General features: G+C 38.5%; 2 protein-coding genes across 4 annotated transcripts; both read right to left on the bottom strand.

The window, feature by feature from the left end:
• Positions 1–5,589: 5,589 nt before the first annotated feature.
• Positions 5,590–7,414, bottom strand: LOC311300287 (extracellular superoxide dismutase [Cu-Zn]-like). 2 transcript variants are annotated; one of them, XM_084424494.1, is made up of 2 exons: positions 7,221–7,414; positions 5,590–6,264 (listed from the first exon to the last, which is right to left on the bottom strand). In XM_084424494.1, exon 2 carries the CDS (start codon positions 6,247–6,249, stop codon positions 5,593–5,595), a length of 657 nt encoding a protein of 218 aa, XP_084280620.1. In that variant the 5' UTR covers positions 6,250–6,264; positions 7,221–7,414; the 3' UTR covers positions 5,590–5,592. The 2 variants fall into 2 exon arrangements, with proteins under 2 accessions (XP_084280620.1, XP_084280621.1); XM_084424495.1 differs by having other exon boundaries at positions 7,216–7,414.
• Positions 7,415–19,038: 11,624 nt separating this feature from the next.
• Positions 19,039–20,974, bottom strand: LOC311300294 (extracellular superoxide dismutase [Cu-Zn]-like). 2 transcript variants are annotated; one of them, XM_084424519.1, is made up of 2 exons: positions 20,781–20,974; positions 19,039–19,832 (listed from the first exon to the last, which is right to left on the bottom strand). In XM_084424519.1, the coding sequence occupies exon 2, from the start codon at positions 19,815–19,817 to the stop codon at positions 19,161–19,163; it is 657 nt and encodes a 218-aa protein (XP_084280645.1). In that variant the 5' UTR covers positions 19,818–19,832; positions 20,781–20,974; the 3' UTR covers positions 19,039–19,160. The 2 variants fall into 2 exon arrangements, with proteins under 2 accessions (XP_084280645.1, XP_084280646.1); XM_084424520.1 differs by having other exon boundaries at positions 19,046–19,832; positions 20,776–20,974.
• Between the last annotated feature and the right edge of the window lie 476 nt (positions 20,975–21,450).

A 21,450-nucleotide genomic window follows, 5' to 3' on the forward strand; every position in this document is an offset into this window, starting at 1 on the left:
GATTTAAAAGAAGGCGGTTGTATTTGTAGCCTACTTCTGAGGAAGCGCTGTTAAATATAGGTGAAAAACTATGCCGCAAAAATAATAAAGAAAATGCTTTCTTAAAAAGGCAAAAGAAAGCATGCACGTTTTCTTAATATGATTATTAAAAACCGACAGACTGATGAAAATGCGGGACATTTTCTCAATATGCGACGTGCGGGACAAGGGGTGAAAATGCTGTGCGGTACAACGCAATGCGGGACAGGTGGTCACCCTACATACAGTCAATAGCCTAACAACGTACTCATCTGGATTGAAGCAGCAAACATTCAGTGTAAAAGTGTGCTTTAACAATGTGTGTCAGAACAGATAACACCATGCGGGTTTTGAACATTTGCTCAACTGTCTAATAAAGTACATGCAAGACGTCTCTGTCAAGTCAAAGTTTGCGGCATCTTGAAAACACCACGGCGATATTGATCCTCGTTTTAGTTCTCCTTTTGTCCCAAAGTCTGCTTGCCATGGTCCATAATGTTTAAATGAAACAACTCCATGAGCGTGCCGCTAGACGTAACGCAGTTGTTGCCATGGTTACTATGGCAGTACGAGCGGAAACCAGGGATAACGCGGATATTATGTCATTGACAGGCGACAAGTGAACATGGACGAGCCATTATTAGGGGTTAAAGCATGAAGTGCTAAAACTTTTGCATTTGGACGGCTATAGCACGGTCATTTAGAAAATGGGCGTGGCAAAATTCACTCGAAAGCCTATAAATCCTAAACGAAAACTCAGAACTTAATGAAAATTGGTGAGCATATGTGAAATAACATTGTAAACAAGCATGCACAATTTTATGGAGATCGGACCAAAGGTGGCGCTATAACTGTTAAAAAAGCTTTGAAAACCATATATTTCCTATGTTAAATTGGCTGGAAATGGTCTTTTCCATGTATGATGTCAGTGGTTATGCTGGGTACACACCAAAAGATTTTTTACATCTCATAAGATTTTCAAAATGTGACAGACCACAAACATGAGGACAAAAAATCCTAGATTTAAGCGTTTTGCTCCTATAGTGTGTGGTGTGCCATGATGTGACAAAGACAGCACACCACACACAAACAGATTTTTAACCAGAGTCTCGACTGTGAACGCAGGGAATCTCGCAAAATATCGTGAGACTTCAGAATAAGCATGACGGACAACATGCAGGAAGAAATTGCGATAGTGTTTGGAATGATTTTCACAGAAAATTCACGTGAAAAAACCATTGTAGGCTACCTACCATTATATATAGCCTAACCTTTTATACAGAAATATATTCATTCTTTATTGTCTTTATTTATTCTTTATTGGATTTATTGTCTCTTTAGAAAAAGTTATTTAATCCCTCTATAGAACCTCACTGATCCCTTAACACTCAGCTTCTTCTTTTTTTTTAATTTTTTTTATTATCTTTTTTTTATTGATTTTAAGAATTACAATTACAGACAGGGGGGTACAAAGAGTAAAGCTGATAAACAAACATAAAAAGACATATACATAAACAGTGACAAACTTAAAAGTTAAACAAAAATTTGAAAATGTTTACAGATTGAAACGCACTTTGCAGCTTTCTTATTTTTCAAACCCAATATTGTGTTTAGGTATTGCAAAATTTCTGCACTTAAAATGAAAAACAAAGGCTTGTTTCCTCGAAATTTATACTTATGAATACTAAATCTTAACATTAAGCTTCCTGCAAGTGTGTGTGTGTGTGTGTGTGTGTGTGTGTGAGAATGACCGTGTCTTCCATCATCTCGCTTTCTGATTGGATATTGTTTTGTTTCACGTGATAATCTCCAGAGCGTGCGCGCGTTTGTCCTCGGGGTTCCCCCCACACATCAGGATTTCTGATCGTAAATATTAAACATGTTTAATATTTACGATTCGCGATCGGAGCGGCTCCGACGTTCTCCCGAGCAGGTTCGGACACTCTTAACACACCTCACACCAAGGGAAAATCTGTTAAGATAATCTGTTAAACCATCAAGATAATCGGGACATAGCTAGGATTGTCGGAAGGGGGGAAATCGGCCCCAAATCAGCCCGATTATCTTTTGGTGTGTACCCAGCATTAAATGGTTGCCAAATAAAACTTAGTCTTTTTATGCATTTGTGCTTAAAGGCCTTAAATACTTGAACCCCGATAAATGCTGCTTGCAGCTTTGATTTAAAATTGGAATTTCACTGAAATTAAAAATCTTTGGGAACTTTTGGGATACTGGAGCTGTGTCCCAAAGTGAAGGCTGCGTCCTTCGAAGGCCGTATTTGAAGGCCGGATGGCCGTATTTGAAGGCCGATTGCGTCACCGCGGCGCGACGAAGGACGTCCCAATTCAAAGGCTGCATCCTTGGAAGGTCGCATTTGAAGGCCGATTGCGTCACCGCGGCTCGATGAAGGCTGTCCCAATTCAATTCTCCATCCTTCGAAGGCCGTATTCGAAGGCCGGTTGCGTCATCGCGCCGCGACGAAGATTCAAAAGCGACGCCAAATGCACCCTTCGTTTCCCCGTGAAAAGAAGGATACATAAATGGACACTTAGCGGCCTATTCTACCCCATAAGTCATTGCGCGCCGTTGACGACAGCATTTATTTATTTATTTTTAAAGGCGGCCGAGACTAGAGATCGGTGGTGGACAGCAAATTCACATTTAAATGTAAGTATTATGTTTTCATTTACTCAAATAGCTAGCGAAACCAGAGTTACATTTTCTTATAAACTTCTTCTTAACTCCTTCGTCACCATTGCGTGGCTACATTTATCAGGTAGTTTTAGGCAAAACTTGTGGTAATAACGTTATTAGTTTAACGACCTATTTGTAGGCCTACTTGTGTATTATAAGAAATATCACTCACCCAATAAAGCCCAAAACAATAAGAAAAGCAGTAGATAAGGCAATAGGGTTTCACTTTTATGTGTTTTTGTAGTGCTGTCATGCAAGCTATGTGGTTTTAACCAAATCTTAGTATACAGAAATATGATTTCTTAAGTATTTTGTATGCATGTCTTGATGTGTCATATTTTGCAGTGTTAACAATGCACTTAAGATTGCTCCTCTGTGTTAAGTACCCTTTTCTGCTTTTTTAGAACAATTCAGGAAAAAATGGGTCTATATATATATATATAAAGAAAAGTAATACACACATCTTTGCTGAAATGTATTGTCCTGTTGTTGTTATTAACAAGCCATGGTTAATTTGCTCTGCCTTTAGGATTGCAAGTGTCCTGGGACAGGAGAGGGTGTGAGTGGGAAACCCACTGCTGCAACTTGGCCCTGGTTTGTCCTCATGGATGAGATGTTGGGACAGAGGCATTGCACCAACCCCCCTGTCCTCATCGCCTCAATCCCTGAGGACACACTAGGGCCGAGTTCAGTAGTGGGTGCCCACGGTGAGGAGGAGCCAGGGGCAGCAGCACCAGCACGAAGGCGGCGAGACAGGACGAGTTTTTGGACTTGATCAGAGAAGAAATGCAACTACGGAGGGAGGCAGAGGCGAGGAGAGCACAGGAAAGAAGGGAGAGGATGGACAGGCTGTTTTCTCTTCTTGAGAGAATGATTGAAAAATATATATATTTTCTACATATTCTTGTTTAACTTTTTTCACTTACACTTAATAAATGTACACAAAAATTATGTACATTTATTTTTATGCAATTTAATTGTGTAAATAAAAGAGAACACTACTGAATTTGTTTTCTTTAGCATTTGATAATGCTTTGTAAGTTGTGTGTCATTTGTTTGCATTGTTTTTATGTTTGTGTTTTTATTTTCTCTTTTTATATCTTCTGTACAGCACTTTGGTTCCACTTGTGGTGTTGAAAGTGCTTTATAAATAAAGTTGAGTTGAGAATGAATTGTTCTGGACATTGTTTATTTTTGTAATGACAGTAATACTTTCTGCATGAAACAAATTCTATACCTTTTTATTTTTTCAAATAAAATTGGTAAATGAAAATCATTTGTTCTTTAGGCTACATTAAAGTACTTTTTCCAACTATTTACAAAATACGTTAAACATATCAAAATCAACATAAACATTTAATTTTACAATACATAAAATAAGAAAAAAATGATGTAGACTCTATTGAGCTGAGCTGCTGGACCGGGATGGGCTGCCCCTGGTAAGGCCTCCTGCTGGTGGGACATCATCTAGGATGGTCTCCAGAGTGTTAAAGTGCATATTTCCACTATCCACTAAGTTGTCTACCAACAGGTTTGCAGGGCTGATTCAATAACTACTGCATTTATATTAGGCTACTACTGCATTACTGCGTAGGCTATGTTGCATTTTACTTTGTATATTTTCAATATACAGTAATATCTGGTTGTTACATTATATACTTTTGTGTAATGTAATCATATTGTGATGTGAGGGAAAAAAGTACTTCAGGTTACTTCACATTTGTAAATGAATACTTAACGAAATATGCAGTTCCGAAAATTAAAGTAACAAAATGTAGGCTTATTGTCACAATATTAACAGCAGCGTCCCATATCAAAGGGCGCATCTGAAGCGTTCGGACCGGTCTAGCCTAGGAAGGATTGTTCTTGTCGCCTGGCAACCGTGACAGCTGCAGATGACGAGCGCGAGAAATACTGGACTTTTTATATTAAATTGGGTTTTACCGAAAATACATGATCCGGCAGCGCCGGGGCACACCATGACCTCCAGTAAAATATTAAACATAAAAATGACAATAGCCAATTCTGGCTCCATAGCTGTTTACTCAGTTATCAAAATGAATGATCAGGATAGCAGCTGTCCTCTCGCACCGTTGCTTGGCGCCAGGAGCGGTGATCGGGAACACCTGGTTGCACAATTAGGAAATCCTAGGAAGGCTACATGGTGCGTCCTTCAGAGGACGCATAGGCTGCATCCTTGAAGTCTGCGTCCTTCGAAGGATGCATCCTTCAACTTTGGGACACAGCTACGAAGTACACAACTGCAGGAAATATATCACACTTTGCAAGTGATTTTTGGTTATTACAAAAATCTTACATATTCTAGCTTTAAACACCTTACAAGAAAACCAAGAAATTTTTTTTGCATTTTGATTCCCTGTTAACTGTACTAACAAACTATCAGAATAATATACCCATTTGTTGACAATTAGCGAGAAACCTTATAATTTCAAAAATAAAATCTTATGTCAGAGGTTATGTCTACCTTGACCAATAAGGGTGTCCTCCCTTGAGATCTAGCCACACCCTCCAGTGTCATATTGCATCAACCTAAACCATTGTATCATTTAAAGAAATAGTGTATCTTTAATTAAAGGCCATTGTCATGCTCTGAAAGTGTTAACCCATTGAGCACAGTAAATCAAACTAAACAGCCCACTTTGCCTGCATTCACCCTACATTTATTTTTAGGAGTGCATTTACTATTGGAAGCTTTGGCCAAAAAGCCTCTGAAAAGACCAAGAAAAAAAAAACATGGGAATGTTCAGGTTATGAAATATACTTTAATGTAGGACACATACAAAGAATACACAAGGAAAATCATGATTATCCCATTTGAATCAGCCCTTCCACCATATCCGACTCCCTCATCTTCGACTCTCAGTGCCTTCCTCCACATGTTTTCTTGGGGGGCACTTCAGTCTTCTGCCACAGACTTGGAGTAGTAATACCAATCACACCGAGAGCAATTCTCTCTCCAGCATTCCCACTGAGTTTACTCTCCTCATCTGAACCTATTCCCAGATCATCCTCCTTCTCATGAACCACCACCGCACGTCCCAGAATGGAATAAGGCCCAAAGAGCTTGGCGTCTGGAAGCGTCAGGAACTGCCTTATAACTCCTTTCTCAGAAGCAAAGTTGCCCAGGTCTCCAGGATGATGAGGGTGGTCAACGCCGTTTGGATTATAATGAGGACCAACAGTGATGCTGCCTTGACTGAGGTCTCCATACTGATGGATGTGCATGGCACGCTCTTGACGATCGATGGCAGGCAAACCACGGAGGTTGATTTTCACTTCTAAATCTCCATTGGGGAAGACCTGCTTGAAGAGGATTTGCCCAAAGATCTTTGGCTGGTTACGTGGCAAATTTGGGCTGGGAGTTACTTCACAAGTGGCATAGATGGTGTTGTCGAACTCCACGACTTCCGGCTGTGGAGCTTCGGCAGGCAAACAAACTGGAGGTTTGTGGAACTCTCCTCCTTGTATATGCAGCACCAGCAATATCAGAGGGAATATGAGGATGATTTTCTCCATGTTGATCTTTAAAGCCTACAATGAAAAGTGGATTCAGTGAAATCATGCCATTTGGTTTAAGAACGTAATATTTTTGATAAAAGGTCAAAGCTTTGTTGCAGGGAGCTTTGAGAATGGAAGTTGCATTAGGTAAAAATAGCACAACCAGATTAGTTTGCAATGGAAAACCATACAAGAACCCAGACAGCAACCAGATCCGGCACACATCTGGGCCGTGTGTAATCCAGGTGTACCAGATGGGGGCCGACACCATGTTGCGGTCTAGAAAACTATAATTTTTGAATTGCTATGTACCCTTGTGAAAAAAAAAAAAAAAAAAAAAAAAAAAAGTGCTTATTGGTATTGGATGTGTACCTGTAGTATCTTGAAAGTACAATAATAATAATAATAATAATAAAAACTTGCAGATAATAACACTGATGAATTATAAAAAGCCACTTAAGTGTACACACGTACACTTTCAGAAGCGTCACACCTGCCAGCCAAAGTTCCTATGATACAAACCAATGACATACAGGTGGATGTAATCACACTAAAATGAGTCCAGGCAAAGGTTCATGGAAATGGAAAAGGTCTAGGGAGAAGTGCCCTCTGGTGGCCATGATAGGGCTTCTGCTGGCAGGAGTGACATTAAGTACATGTACACTTTAAAAAAACAAAACAAAGTAATGCCAAACTAAGAGTTTTACTTTAAAATACATTATGTTTTAAAAATCTTTTTGTTGTGCTTTAAAGTACACTTAATTTGATCTGTTGTAGCCTACATGTTATTCAATATTAAATATAAAGTTTAGATTTTTTGATTCTGATATTTTTCACAAGGACAGGTAAAATAAAAGACAAGATCTATACTTTTGCTTAAACTAAACTTTTTTTAGTTGTACTAAATCAAGTCAGTTGATGGAGAAAATGAAAAAAAAAAACGAAAAAGAAAAAAACAAGCCTTAAACAGCAAAGGTGCACTACCGTACAGCTGAAAAGTCGTCCTCAATCCGTGTGGAGCCTGAATATTGCAGTCACAAAAATACTACAACGCTTAATCCGTGTGCAGTCCTGACCTGGGGTTGAGAGAATGTTCCTCTTGGCTGCTCTTATAGGAACTCATGTTGAGCTACAAGTTAACCATGATAGTCTGTTAGTCACTAATTAAGTTCACCTGTGTTTCATTTAGCTCCCTTTGTTTGCCTGTTTATATATAGCACTTGGTTTATTCAGTTCTTTGTCTTGCATTGCACAATGTGTTCTCCAGTGTTTTGTGTTTATTAAAAGAAGTACTGCTATAGTTTTTTTTTTTACGATTGCTATGACAGATTTTTCAATACTTTTAACAATTTTCCAAAACTCTTAACACAGTTAGCACTACATCCGTCTATGTCAGGGTTATTATAGTTTTGCATTTTTCATTAGTTTTTATTTTTATTTCGTTTTGACTTTTTGTTTTCAAATTCAGTTTAGTTTTAATTAGTTTTTAAAGTGGGTTTGCTAGTTTATTTTTTGAAAATGCTTAGTTTTAGTTTAGTTTTTATTAGTTTTAGTCTTTTTTTTGTTGTAATTTGGGTTATTTGTCAGGAGCAAGATTCAAAAAGTTCACCCTATACTTAATTTACCCTATACAGTAGGGTGACCACCATCAAACAAACCAAATGTGGGACGATTATACGTTTGTGTTGGACAATGTTGGACATGTTACCAACACTAAAACATAACCTGAAACTGTTATTGAATGCTTATCTAACTTAATAAAAAAAACATTTGTATTCTGCCTTTCAGCTGATAAAAATGCTTTGTTCTTTAGTCCCTTCCAGAAAACACCATTATATCACAATGTAACATTACATGTCTTAATTTGACATGTCATTTAAATTCAACATCACTGAGCCCAAAGGCAGCAGCATCATGCAGATAACTATTTTTGAAACAGTTCTGACCAAGTCCAATTAAAATCCAACAAAATAAATAATGAACTAATAAAATATAAAACATGAAATTAGATCATTGACATGTCTTATAAACCAAAAACTTTCATATTTTTTAGAAAGTATGTGAATCAAAACAACCACAGCTGGCAACAAGTTGATAAATTCTGTTAAATTTGTATTTTAATTGACCGAATTATCCATTTGTTTTCTGACAGGGAACACATGGAACGAATCACCGCTCCACATTTTGATTGACAGCCGTCAAAACCTACTAGTGACCGTGTTTACTCCTTTACTTTCAACCATTGGATAGGATTTAAAAGAAGGCGGTTGTATTTGTAGCCTACTTCTGAGGAAGCGCTGTTAAATATAGGTGAAAAACTATGTCGCAAAAATAATAAAGAAAATGCTTTCTTAAAAAGGCAAAAGAAAGCATGCACGTTTTCTTAATATGATTATTAAAAACCGACAGACTGATGAAAATGCGGGACATTTTCTCAATATGCGACGTGCGGGACAAGGGGTGAAAATGCTGTGCGGTACAACGCAATGCGGGACGGGTGGTCACCCTACATACAGTCAATAGCCTAACAACGTACTCATCTGGATTGAAGCAGCAAACATTCAGTGTTAAAGTGTGCTTTAACAATGTGTGTCAGAACAGATAACACCATGCGGGTTTTGAACATTTGCTCAACTGTCTAATAAAGTACATGCAAGACGTCTCTGTCAAGTCAAAGTTTGCGGCATCTTGAAAACACCACGCCGATATTGATCCTCGTTTTAGTTCTCCTTTTGTCCCAAAGTCTGCTTGCCATGGTCCATAATGTTTGAATGAAACAACTCCATGAGCGTGCCGCTAGAAGTAACGCAGTTGTCGCCATGGTTACTATGGCAGTACGAGCGGAAACCAGGGATAACGTGGATATTATGTCATTGACAGGCGACAAGTGAACATGGACGAGCCATTATTAGGGGTTAAAGCACGAAGTGCTAAAACTTTTGCATTTGGACGGCTATAACACGGTCATTTAGAAAATGGGCGTGGCAAAATTCACTCGAAAGCCTATAAATCCTAAACGAAAACTCAGAACTTAACGAAAATTGGTGAGCATATGTGAAATAATGTAAACAAGCATGCACAATTTTATGGAGATCAGACCATAGGTGGCGCTATAACTGTTAAAAAGCTTTGAAAACCATATATTTCCTTTGTTAAATTGGCTGGAAATGGTCTTTTCCATGTATGACGTCAGTGGTTAAATGGTTGCCAAATAAAACTTAGTCTTTTTATGCATTTGTGCTTAAAGGCCTTAAATGCTTGAACCCCAATAAATGCTGCTTGCAGCTTTGATTTAAAATTGGAATTTCTCTGAAATTAAAAATCTTTGGGAACTTTTGGGATACTGGAAGTACACAACTGCAGGAAATATATCACACTTTGCAAGTGATTTTTGGTTATTTTATTACAAAAATCTTACATATTCTAGCTTTAAACACCTTACAAGAAAACAAAGACTTTTTTTGCATTTTGATTCCCTGTTAACTGTACTAACAAACTGTCAGAATAATATACCCATTTGTTGACATTTAGCGAGAAACCTTATAATTTCAAAAATAAAATCTTATGTCAGAGGTTATGTCTACCTTGAACAATAAGGGTGTCCTCCCTTGAGATCTAGCCACACCCTCCAGTGTCATATTGCATCAACCTAAACCATTGTATCATTTAAAGAAATAGTGTATCTTTAATTAAAGGCCATTGTCATGCTCTGAAAGTGTTAACCCATTGAGCACAGTAAATCAAACTAAACGGCCCACTTTGCCTGCATTCACCCTACATTTATTTTTAAGAGTGCATTTACTATTGGAAGCTTTGGCCAAAAAGCCTCTGAAAAGACCAAGAAAAAAAACATGGGAATGTTCAGGTTATGAAATATACTTTAATGTAGGACACATACAAAGAATACACAAGGAAAATCATGATTGTCCCACTTGAATCTGGCCTTCCACCATATCCGACTCCCTCATCTTTGACTCTCAGTGCCTTCCTCCACATGTTTTCTTGGGGGGCACTTCAGTCTTCTGCCACAGACTTGGAGTAGTAATACCAATCACGCCGAGAGCAATTATCGGTCCAGCATTCCCACTGAGTTTACTCTCCTCATCTGAACCCATTCCCAGATCATCCTCCTTCTCATGAACCGCCACCGCACGTCCCAGAATGGAATAAGGCCCAAAGAGCTTGGCGTCTGGAAGCGTCAGGAACTGCCTTATAACTCCTTTCTCGGAAGCAAAGTTGCCCAGGTCTCCAGGATGATGAGGGTGGTCAACGCCGTTTGGATTATAATGAGGACCAACAGTGATGCTGCCTTGACTGAGGTCTCCATACTGATGGATGTGCATGGCACGCTCTTGACGATCGATGGCAGGCAAACCACGGAGGTTGATTTTCACTTCTAAATCTCCATTGGGGAAGACCTGCTTGAAGAGGATTTGCCCAAAGATCTTTGGCTGGTTACGTGGCAAATTGGGGCTGGGAGTTACTTCACAAGTGGCATAGATTATGTTGTCAAACTCCACGACTTCCGGCTGTGGAGCTTCGGCAGGCAAACACTCCTCCTTGTGGAACTCTCCTCCTTGTATATGCAGCACCAGCAATATCAGAGGGAATATTAGGATGATTTTCTCCATGTTGATCTTTAAAGCCTACAATGAAAAGTGGATTCAGTGAAATCATGCCATTTGGTTTAAGAACGTAATATTTTTGATAAAAGGTCAAAGCTTTGTTGCAGGGAGCTTTGAGAATGGAAGTTGCATTAGGTAAAAATAGCACAACCAGATTAGTTTGCAACGGAAAACCATACAAGAACCCAGACAGCAACCAGATCCGGCACACATCTGGGCCGTGTGTAATCCAGGTGTACCAGATGGGGGCCGACACCATGTTGCTGTCTAGAAAACTATAATTTTTGAATTGCTATGTACCCTTGTGAAAATAATAAAATAAAAAATGTGCTTATTGGTATTGGATGTGTACCTGTAGTATCTTGAAAGTACAATAATACTCATAATAATAATAATAATAATAATAATAAATAAAAACTTGCAGATAAGAACACTGATGAATTATAAAAAGCCACTTAAGTGTACACACGTACACTTTCATAAGCGTCACACCTGCCAGCCAAAGTTCCTATGATACAAACCAATGACATACAGGTGGATGTAATCACACTAAAATGAGTCCAGGCAAAGGTTCATGGAAATGGAAAAGGTCTAGGGAGAAGTGCCCTCTGGTGGCCATGATAGGGCTTCTGCTGGCAGGAGTGACATTAAGTACATGTACACTTTAAAAAAAACAAAACAAAGTAATGCCAAACTAAGAGTTTTTCTTTAAAGTACATTATGTTTTAAAAATCTTTTTGTTGTGCTTTAAAGTACACTTAATTTGATCTGTTGTAGCCTACATGTTATTCAATATTAAATATAAAGTTAAGATTTTTTGATTCTGATATTTTTCACAAGGACAGGTAAAATAAAAGACAATATCTATACTTTTGCTTAAACTAAACTTTTTTTAGTTGTACTAAATCAAGTCAGTTGATGGAGAAAATGGAATGGAGAAAAAACAAAACAAGCCTAAAACAGCAAAGGTGCACTACCGTACAGCTGAAAAGTCGTCCTCAATCCGTGTGGAGCCTGAATATTGCAGTCACAAAAATACTACAACGCTTAATCCGTGTGCAGTCCTGACCTGGGGTTGAGAGAATGTTCCTTTTGGCTGCTCTTATAGGAACTCATGTTGAGCTACAAGTTAACCATGATAGTCTGTTAGTCACTAATTAAGTTCACCTGTGTTTCATTTAGCTCCCTTTGTTTGCCTGTGTATACTATTAACACATTTCTCGTTGCTTTAACACAAAATGCATACAATTGACACAAATTTAAAATGCTTGAACTTCTTTTACACACAAGCTCAAACAAGACCCAAACAATGGATTTTTACTGCCAAATTTACCGATGCTTTAACAATGTGTGTCAGAACAGATAACACCATGTTCTGAACCTAACAGGCTAAAGTCAAGGTAAACAGCTGTTTATATTGTGAATTGAAACACAAATATATCCCCTGTATTTTATCCTATTGTTACTGAGAAACAATTATGCAATAATATAAATCACAGCTGATTCCCATCTAGGAAACACACTCAGGTGTTGAGTTTCTTTCAATCGCATGACCATATGGTATACGGTAACCGTACATTCTATAAAGCACTCTGAGATGGGTCTTTTTTTATTGAATTTCTGCAGCAAAAGACCTACAGTAAACCCAACAAAACAAAAATGTAGAGAGGCTTCAAAAGAAACTGCAGTGCAAAACACAATCTATGATCAATACAATATACTGTCTGTTGTATAAGGGCAGACCTGACACGTATACAATAATGCAGTTTCTGTAATTCCATCTGATGTTAGTGTTTTTATGACATTGTGCTATGATTGACTAAATCTTCCTGTTGGACGGCTATGTTACATATGTTAGTGTTTTGAAAAATGATTTGATTTTGAGACATGTTTGCAGTGTTTTGGTAGGCATAGTGTATTATTGTAATTAGAAAATTAGTGTTGGAGTTTAGTTTACAGTGTGTGATTTTGAGCATGAAATTAACTGTTTTGCCAATTGTGTGTTGTAGGTGTGTTGGTGCGTTAAGAGTTTAGGAAAGTTGTTAAAAGTACTGAAAAAACTGTACTTGTCTTTGAAGGCAGAAGTAAACATTTCTGAGGGAATGATTCTTCTATGGCATCGATGTTAAAATCCCCTTTTAGTAGATTGAATGCAGGTAAGGTGGGACACTTGTCATTTAGATAGATACAGTACCTAGATGTTTATTTATTTTTATTACTTTTGTTAACTTTAAGGTCCGACTTTAATATTTCATTTTGAATACAGTTGATATGTGTTATTTGCAAGGTATATACCAATAAACATTTTGAGATCATGCACTCCAGACAAATTTCTTTTCAGGTAATGTGACCCATCCCTAATTTATCAAAAATGATCCTGGATCTTAAAAACACATGATTTATTAACACATCACACAAACATATTCCACAGCATATTTAACAGACCCAAAAGCACATAGATAGGCTATGATGAGTAATACTCATCAGTTCACTCAATGCATGTGTAAAGTTCAAAACAACTAGAACATGTTGTGTTGACATGAAATTGTATGAAATTTGAATATCAGATATCTTAATGAACTCTACAACATATTACAAATGGAACTACAACACATGCAACAACAAATAGGCTAACAAAAATTCAATAAGAGGAACATTTTAAATGGTAACCATATTGTAAAACTTTTTTTCTGTCTGTTTTCTCTAAACACTGTAGATGAACTTAAATTGTGTCCATATTTTAAAGCGTTATATTCTGCATCTACATTTTAATAATAATAATAATAATAATTCGTTACATTTATATAGCGCTTTTCTGGGTACTCAAAGCGCTTTACATGGAAGGGGGAATATCCTCAACCACCACCAATGTGCAGCATCCACCTGGATGATGCGACGGCAGCCATATTGGGCCAGAACGCCCACCACACACCAGCTTACTGGTGGAGAGGAGACAGTGATGAAGCCAATCAGTATATGGGGATAATTAGGAGGCCATGATGGACAGAGGCCAAGGGGCAAATTTGGCCACCCCTACTCTTTTTTCGAAGGACATCCTGGGATTTTTAATGACCACAGAGAGTCAGGACCTCGGTTTCACGTCTCATTGGAAGGATGGTGCTCTTTGACAGTATAGTGTCCCGATCACTACACTGGAGCGTTAGGTCCCACATAGACCATGGGTGAGCACCCCCTGCTGGCCTCACTAACACCTCTTCCAGCAGCAACCTGGTTTTCTCAGGAGGTCTCCCATCCAGGTACTAACCAGGGGCCCGTTCTTCGTACGTCGCTAACTCAGTTAGCTGGATTTGATTGTTGACGATTTGGCATGATCTTGGATTGTTTGGTTCTTCGACGCTCATCCTGGACTTGCTGTCATAGCAACAGGTGCGCAATCTTAAACCTGCTCGGGAGCAGGCTTATTTCATGTAAACAGGATTAGACTGCGGCTCATAAACGGAGATGATACGGGAAGTCCAGCGCAGCGCGATAGTGCACTTTCTGATATATATATTTTTTTCCTCGTGACTCATGAGATTGTCGTTTACATTATTAATTTGTTGGAAACGCACATTTATTTTCGACTTGTCGGAGTCGGGCTTTAACTACAGCACAAACTGTACCCTAAGATTATTTGCGAGTGGCTCTTTCCTTTACACTATTGGAGATGCGGAGAACTTGATGGAAAGTGCTGTCTGTCGTGTCATTCGGAGTTTACCTGCCGCTTTTAGGTTTAAAAAACAGTTTTTTTTTTTTTTTTTTTTTTGGCATTTCCAAACCACTGAAGACCCAATGTAAATCAGTTTTTTTAAGCAGCTTTTTTTTTTTTTTTTTTTTATTAGACTATAGCCTACTATTTATTAGACTATTTAAATATTTTTTTTATGAAGATCATGCGATCATGACCATGCTGATTACAGTATGTCACTCAGGCTTATAGGCTAGACTGCCATCAAGGCCTCAATGAAGGGGATTATGTGAACAGAAAGGGGGTTCACAATGTAAATGTGCAGCCCAGTTACTATTGTGATTCTTAATATTCCAGATTAATAATATTATATCAAATAAAAAAAAGGCAGTTGACAAATCTTCCATATCACAAATGTGAAAGCAAAATGGCCAGGATCTGTGTATGACTTAAGAATTTTCAGAGATTCACATTTATGCATATTATTTGAAAGTGGTAAGGAAAGTTCCACAATTAAATATCAAGCTCACTGTATTTCATACACTTATGCTGATCCTAACATAACTGCATTTCTTCATAGGTGATTATGACATGTTCCTGCCTGCAGACAGGTGTTTTAAGACCCCATTCCCTGACCCAAACCAGTTACAATGCAGCTCTAGCCAGGACAAGGACACACAATGAAATGAACTTTGGCTAACTAAAGGGAAGATTTCAGTGTCTGAAAAGTCTGAGGGTTGCACACCTGACAGGGCCTGTGACATTGTTGCATGTGCCATATTACACAACACTGCCAAAAAAACACACTTTTCATTAAATGTTTAATAAAAGACAAATATGCTTAGTTCCTTGAGTTTTATTTCAATTGTTCTTTGTAAAGAAAAGCCAGTGGTCAAGTGCCTGCAACAAGAGATATTAGACACATGCCTCATGCAACAAATAAAAGGAAAAGTTGTCTATCCACTGCCCACCTGTAGGCCTATGTGTCCTCTGTCTGTGCAGACTCTTCTGTAGGCCTTTCTGTAGATGTGGAATCCTTAAACTTATATTGCAGCCATAAAGCATACAAGTATATATTAAGTAAAGTTCTTTATGCACTTGCAGGTAGGCTAGTTCCTCCATATGACAGTTATCTGAGAGGGTTTATTCACTGTCCAGTGCAATGGAAACAAATGGACATTTCAAAGTCTTATACTTTCTTTCCTTTGGAAAGTTAGAAAATGTCCACTTAAGTAAACAAGTGTTGGTGTATCATGTAGAAGTGCACAAAAGAGGAAAACACAATGTCATTACAATGAACTACACTTGGGAAAAATGTGATCAATAACTCTTTTTGAACTCTTCTTCAATACATATTTTTACATTAACATAAGTTTATCAGTTTTTACTTCCACAAGTCAAAGCAATTCATCATTGCTCAAGATTTAACAGCTGAAATGACTATACGGCCTTAATTTAATGCAGCAAAAATACAGTGTAGGCTACTAAGATCTTTTTTTTTCTCAGCCTTTTTCTTGATTGCTTTTATAAACAGACAACCATTTATTTAACAGTGCCTTTCATAAAAGACTATAATATAACTAAAAATTACCATTAGAATATTTTTGTACTTCACTTTTATTTGTTCCCATATTCTAGTGTGGTGACTCTGACATTACAATGAACAAAGTAATTATGCAATTATTAAAATACAAAAAATATAGGCTAATAAGTGATAAAAACATCTAACATGGCCACTTCTAACGGATTTAAATTGTCTGCTACTTTTTGCCAGCCCTCTCTCCTGGCTTTTGCAGACTTTGAGGTGTTTCCTGGCGTTTTGATTAAAACATTAAAATTCCGAATAAACTTCGACTATTAGTTCTTGCTCTGCTGAGGAGAAAAAACATAGATATAATATGAGAAAAACTGTGCGCGCTCTTTGGCCACGCTGAGCAGCCAATGGCAGCGTTGCTGATCAATGTTTCCACTATCGATACATATCCCCTTTTAAGCCAGCGCGTGAACGCGCAGTTATCTCAGATAACTCAATCCAGCGATACTAATCCTATCCGGCAAGTGTGTTCGAAGAACTCAATTAGCCGGATTATGATTAGCACGATGAAATCATCTTGGATGTGTCATTTGATCTCGGATGTAATAAGCAACGTACGAAGAACGGGCCCCAGGCTTGCTAACCTCTTACAATAACAAAGGTGTAGGTTGATGACGCATAAGCGGAATTATGGAACTTGTCGTCATTGCCAATGAGAGACAGATATCAGAGCCACATGCGAGTCCCGCGGATATAAAGGAATAAGGACATTTCATTCTACCGATCTACCCGCAAGTGCTGAATTAATACTCACAAATACCCCTTTTCCACCAGCATGAACCAGGTGCCAGTTCAGAGCCAGAGCTACAGTATTGCCAGTCCGGAGTTGGTTCGTCTGACGAGCTCTCTAAGATCCGGTTTGCCTTTCCACAAGATCACTGTATACATCTCATGTTGCCCAGCAACGCTAGCGTGGCAGCGCCAAACACAAACACACCAGGGGTGCGTTTCCCGAAAGCATCGTTGGCCAACTATGGTCGCAAGTTCCGTCGTTACCAATAGAGTTCAATGGACATTGCGATGAACTTGCGACCATAGTTGGCCAACGATGCTTTCGGGAAACGCACCCCAGGCTTGTTCGAAATGGTTCGGCTTCTCGCAGACCGATCGGCTCATGACATCAAAGCACGATGCATCTCGAACAAGCCTTCCATCAACAATGGAGGTCGTTGCGTTATTGATGCTCATGGCTTTGCGAACCTACATCGGCATCCAAACACGGCGAATCCAACGTGTCTGTGCAGCTCGCCGTAACTTGCATAGACGGAGATTACAATCAAGCTGCTATTAGCTCGATTAGCTGCTGTTTGAAAAATGGCGGTCACGAGTTTCTGTTCGTCTTGTTGGTCACGGTAACCCCGCCCCCAGCCCCTGACGCAAGCGGTTCTTACTTCTAGACCAGCAATGTTTTGGTGCTACTTAAGAACCACTTTTCCTGGTTCAGAGCTGGTACTTTGGGTGTCGAAAAACAAAGAACCCATTTGAAACTAGGCTCTAGCTCTGAACCAGCACCAGCACTGCCTTGGTGGAAAAGGGTTAACAAGTCAGTTTATTTGGTGAATTAAACTTGTGAGGTAACGCAGCGCTGTTTCACTTGGTCTACACTATCACACTAAACTGCATTTGAGTGTGTTGAAAGTTATAATGTTATTCTATGCGTTTGTTTGTCTGTATGAGACTAGCAGTAAGCTAGATCAACATTAGAATAACATACAGATCATATTCTAACATTTCATCATGTTGAGCTATATGACAGTTTTATGTACATTTGCTCAACTGTCTAATAAAATACATGCAAGACGTCTCTGTCAAGTCGAAGTTTACGGCATCTCGAAAACACCACGCCGATATTGATCCTCGTTTTAGTTCTCCTTTTGTCCCAAAGTCTGCTTGCCATGGTCCATAATGTTTGAACGAAAGTGAACATGGACGAGCCATTATTAGGGGTTCAAGCACAAAGTGCTAAAACTTTTGAACTTTTACATTTGGACGGCTACAACAGGGTCATTTAGAAAATGGGCGTGGCAAAATTCACTCGAAAGCCTATAAATCCTAAACGAAAACTCAGAACTTAACGAAAATTGGTGAGCATATGTGAAATAACATTGTAAACAAGCATGCACAATTTTTTGGAGATCGGACCATAGGTGGCACTATAACTGTTAAAAAGCTTTGAAAACCATATATTTCCTTTGTTAAATTGGCTGGAAATGGTCTTTTCCATGTATGATGTCAGTGGTTAAATGGTTGCCAAATAAAACTTAATGTCTTTTTATGCATTTGTGCTTAGAGGCCTTAAATGCTTGAACACCGATAAATGCTGCTTGCAGCTTTAATTTAAAATGGGAATTTCTCTGAAATTAAAAATCTTTGGGAACTTTTGGGATACTGGAAGTACACAACTGCAGGAAATATATCACACTTTGCAAGTGATTTTTGGTTATTTTATTACAAAAATCTTACATATTCTAGCTTTAAACACCTTACAAGAAAACCAAGACTTTTTTTGCATTTTGATTCCCTGTTAACTGTACTAACAAACTGTCAGAATAATATACCCATTTGTTGACATTTAGCGAGAAACCTTATAATTTCAAAACTAAAATATTATGTCAGAGGTTATGTCTACCTTGAGCAATAAGGGTGTCCTCCCTTGAGATCTAGCCGCACCCTCCAGTGTCATATTGCATCAACCTAAACCATTGTATCATTTAAAGAAATAGTGTATCTTTAATTAAAGGCCATTGTCATGCTCTGAAAGTGTTAACCCATTGAGCACAGTAAATCAAACTAAACGGCCCACTTTGCCTGCATTCACCCTACATTAATTTTTAAGAGTGCATTTACTATTGGAAGCTTTGGCCAAAAAGCCTCTGAAAAGACCAAGAAAGAAAACATGGGAATGTTCAGGTTATGAAATATACTTTAATGTAGGACACATACAAAGAATACACAAGGAAAATCATGATTATCCCATTTGAATCTGCCCTTCCACCATATCTGACTCCCTCATCTTTGACTCTCAGTGCCTTCCTCCACATATTTTCTTGGGGGGCACTTCAGTCTTCTGCCACAGACTTGGAGTAGTAATACCAATCACACCGAGAGCAATTATCGGTCCAGCATTCCCACTGAGTTTACTCTCCTCATCTGAACCCATTCCCAGATCATCCTCCTTCTCATGAACCGCCACCGCACGTCCCAGAATGGAATAAGGCCCAAAGAGCTTGGCGTCTGGAAGCGTCAGGAACTGCCTTATAACTCCTTTCTCGGAAGCAAAGTTGCCCAGGTCTCCAGGATGATGAGGGTGGTCAACGCCGTTTGGATTATAATGAGGACCAACAGTGATGCTGCCTTGACTGAGGTCTCCATACTGATGGATGTGCATGGCACGCTCTTGACGATCGATGGCAGGCAAACCACGGAGGTTGATTTTCACTTCTAAATCTCCATTGGGGAAGACCTGCTTGAAGAGGATTTGCCCAAAGATCTTTGGCTGGTTACGTGGCAAATTGGGGCTGGGAGTTACTTCACAAGTGGCATAGATGGTGTTGTCGAACTCCACGACTTCCGGCTGTGGAGCTTCGGCAGGCAAACAAACTGGAGGTTTGTGGAACTCTCCTCCTTGTATATGCAGCACCAGCAATATCAGAGGGAATATTAGGATGATTTTCTCCATGTTGATCTTTAAAGCCTACAATGAAAAGTGGATTCAGTGAAATCATGCCATTTGGTTTAAGAACGTAATATTTTTGATAAAAGGTCAAAGCTTTGTTGCAGGGAGCTTTGAGAATGGAAGTTGCATTAGGTAAAAATAGCACAACCAGATTAGTTTGCAATGGAAAAACCATACACGAACCCAGACAGCAACCAGATCCGGCCCACATCTGGGCCGTGTGTAATCCAGGTGTACCAGATGGGGGCCGACACCATGTTGCGGTCTAGAAAACTCTTGAATTGCTATGTACCCTTGTGAAAATAATAAAATAAAAAATTAGCTTATTGGTATTGGATGTGTATCTGTAGTATCTTGAAAGTTCAACAACAACAACAACAATAATAATAATAATAATAATAATAATAATAATAAATAAAAACTTGCAGATAATAACACTGATGAATTATAAAAAGCCACTTAAGTGTACACATGTACACTTTCATAAGCATCACACCTGCCAGCCAAAGTTCCTATGATACAAACCAATGACATACAGGTGGATGTAATCACACTAAAATGAGTCCAGGCAAAGGTTCATGGAAATGGAAAAGGTCTAGGGAGAAGTGCCCTCTGGTGGCCATGATAGGGCTTCTGCTGGCAGGAGTGACATTAAGTACATGTACACAAAAAAAAAGTAATGCCAAACTAAGAGTTTTTCTTTAAAGTACATTATGTTTTAAAAATCTTTTTGTTGTGCTTTAAAGTACACTTAATTTGATCTGTTGTAGCCTACATGTTATTCAATATTAAATATAAAGTTAAGATTTTTTGATTCTGATATTTTTCACAAGGACAGCTAAAATAAAAGACAATATCTATACTTTTGCTTAAACTAAACTTTTTTTAGTTGTACTAAATCAAGTCAGTTGACGGAGAAAAAACAAAACAAAACAAGCCTAAAACAGCAAAGGTGCACTACCGTACAGCTGAAAAGTCGTCCTCAATCCGTGTGGAGCCTGAATATTGCAGTCACAAAAATACTACAACGCTTAATCCGTGTGCAGTCCTGACCTGGGGTTGAGAGAATGTTCCTTTTGGCTGCTCTTATAGGAACTCATGTTGAGCTACAAGTTAACCATGATAGTCTGTTAGTCACTAATTAAGTTCACCTGTGTTTCATTTAGCTCCCTTTGTTTGCCTGTGTATACTATTAACACATTTCTCGTTGCTTTAACACAAAATGCATACAATTGACACAAATTTAAAATGCTTGAACTTCTTTTACACACAAGCTCAAACAAGACCAAAACAATGGATTTTTACTGCCAAATTTACCGATGCTTTAACAATGTGTGTCAGAACAGATAACACCATGTTCTGAACCTAACAGGCTAAAGTCAAGGTAAACAGCTGTTTATATTGTGAATTGAAACACAAAAATTGAAATAAAATTTTGGTATGTTTTAGCTTACCTCAAGGGCATCCAAGATGTAGGTGTCTTTTTTTCCGCAGTAGTTTCAATTTTGATATTTTTAGGTCAAACCGTTCTTGTCTCTCAGTCATATAATGCAGGTCTATGGTCACTGTCTCAAAGTGCATGCACAGAGTCCAAATTAAAACAATTCCCCATCGTCCAAATTAAACAATTCCCCAT

This window comes from Rutilus rutilus, assembly GCF_951802725.1.
Source record: "Rutilus rutilus genome assembly, chromosome: 1".
NCBI classification, from domain to species: domain Eukaryota; kingdom Metazoa; phylum Chordata; class Actinopteri; order Cypriniformes; family Leuciscidae; genus Rutilus; species Rutilus rutilus.

Coding starts and splice junctions, on each gene's coding strand:
- LOC311300287 (XM_084424494.1), bottom strand. CDS start 6,249: ATGGAGAAAATCATCCTCATATTCCCTCTGATATTGCTGGTGCTGCAT.
- LOC311300294 (XM_084424519.1), bottom strand. CDS start 19,817: ATGGAGAAAATCATCCTAATATTCCCTCTGATATTGCTGGTGCTGCAT.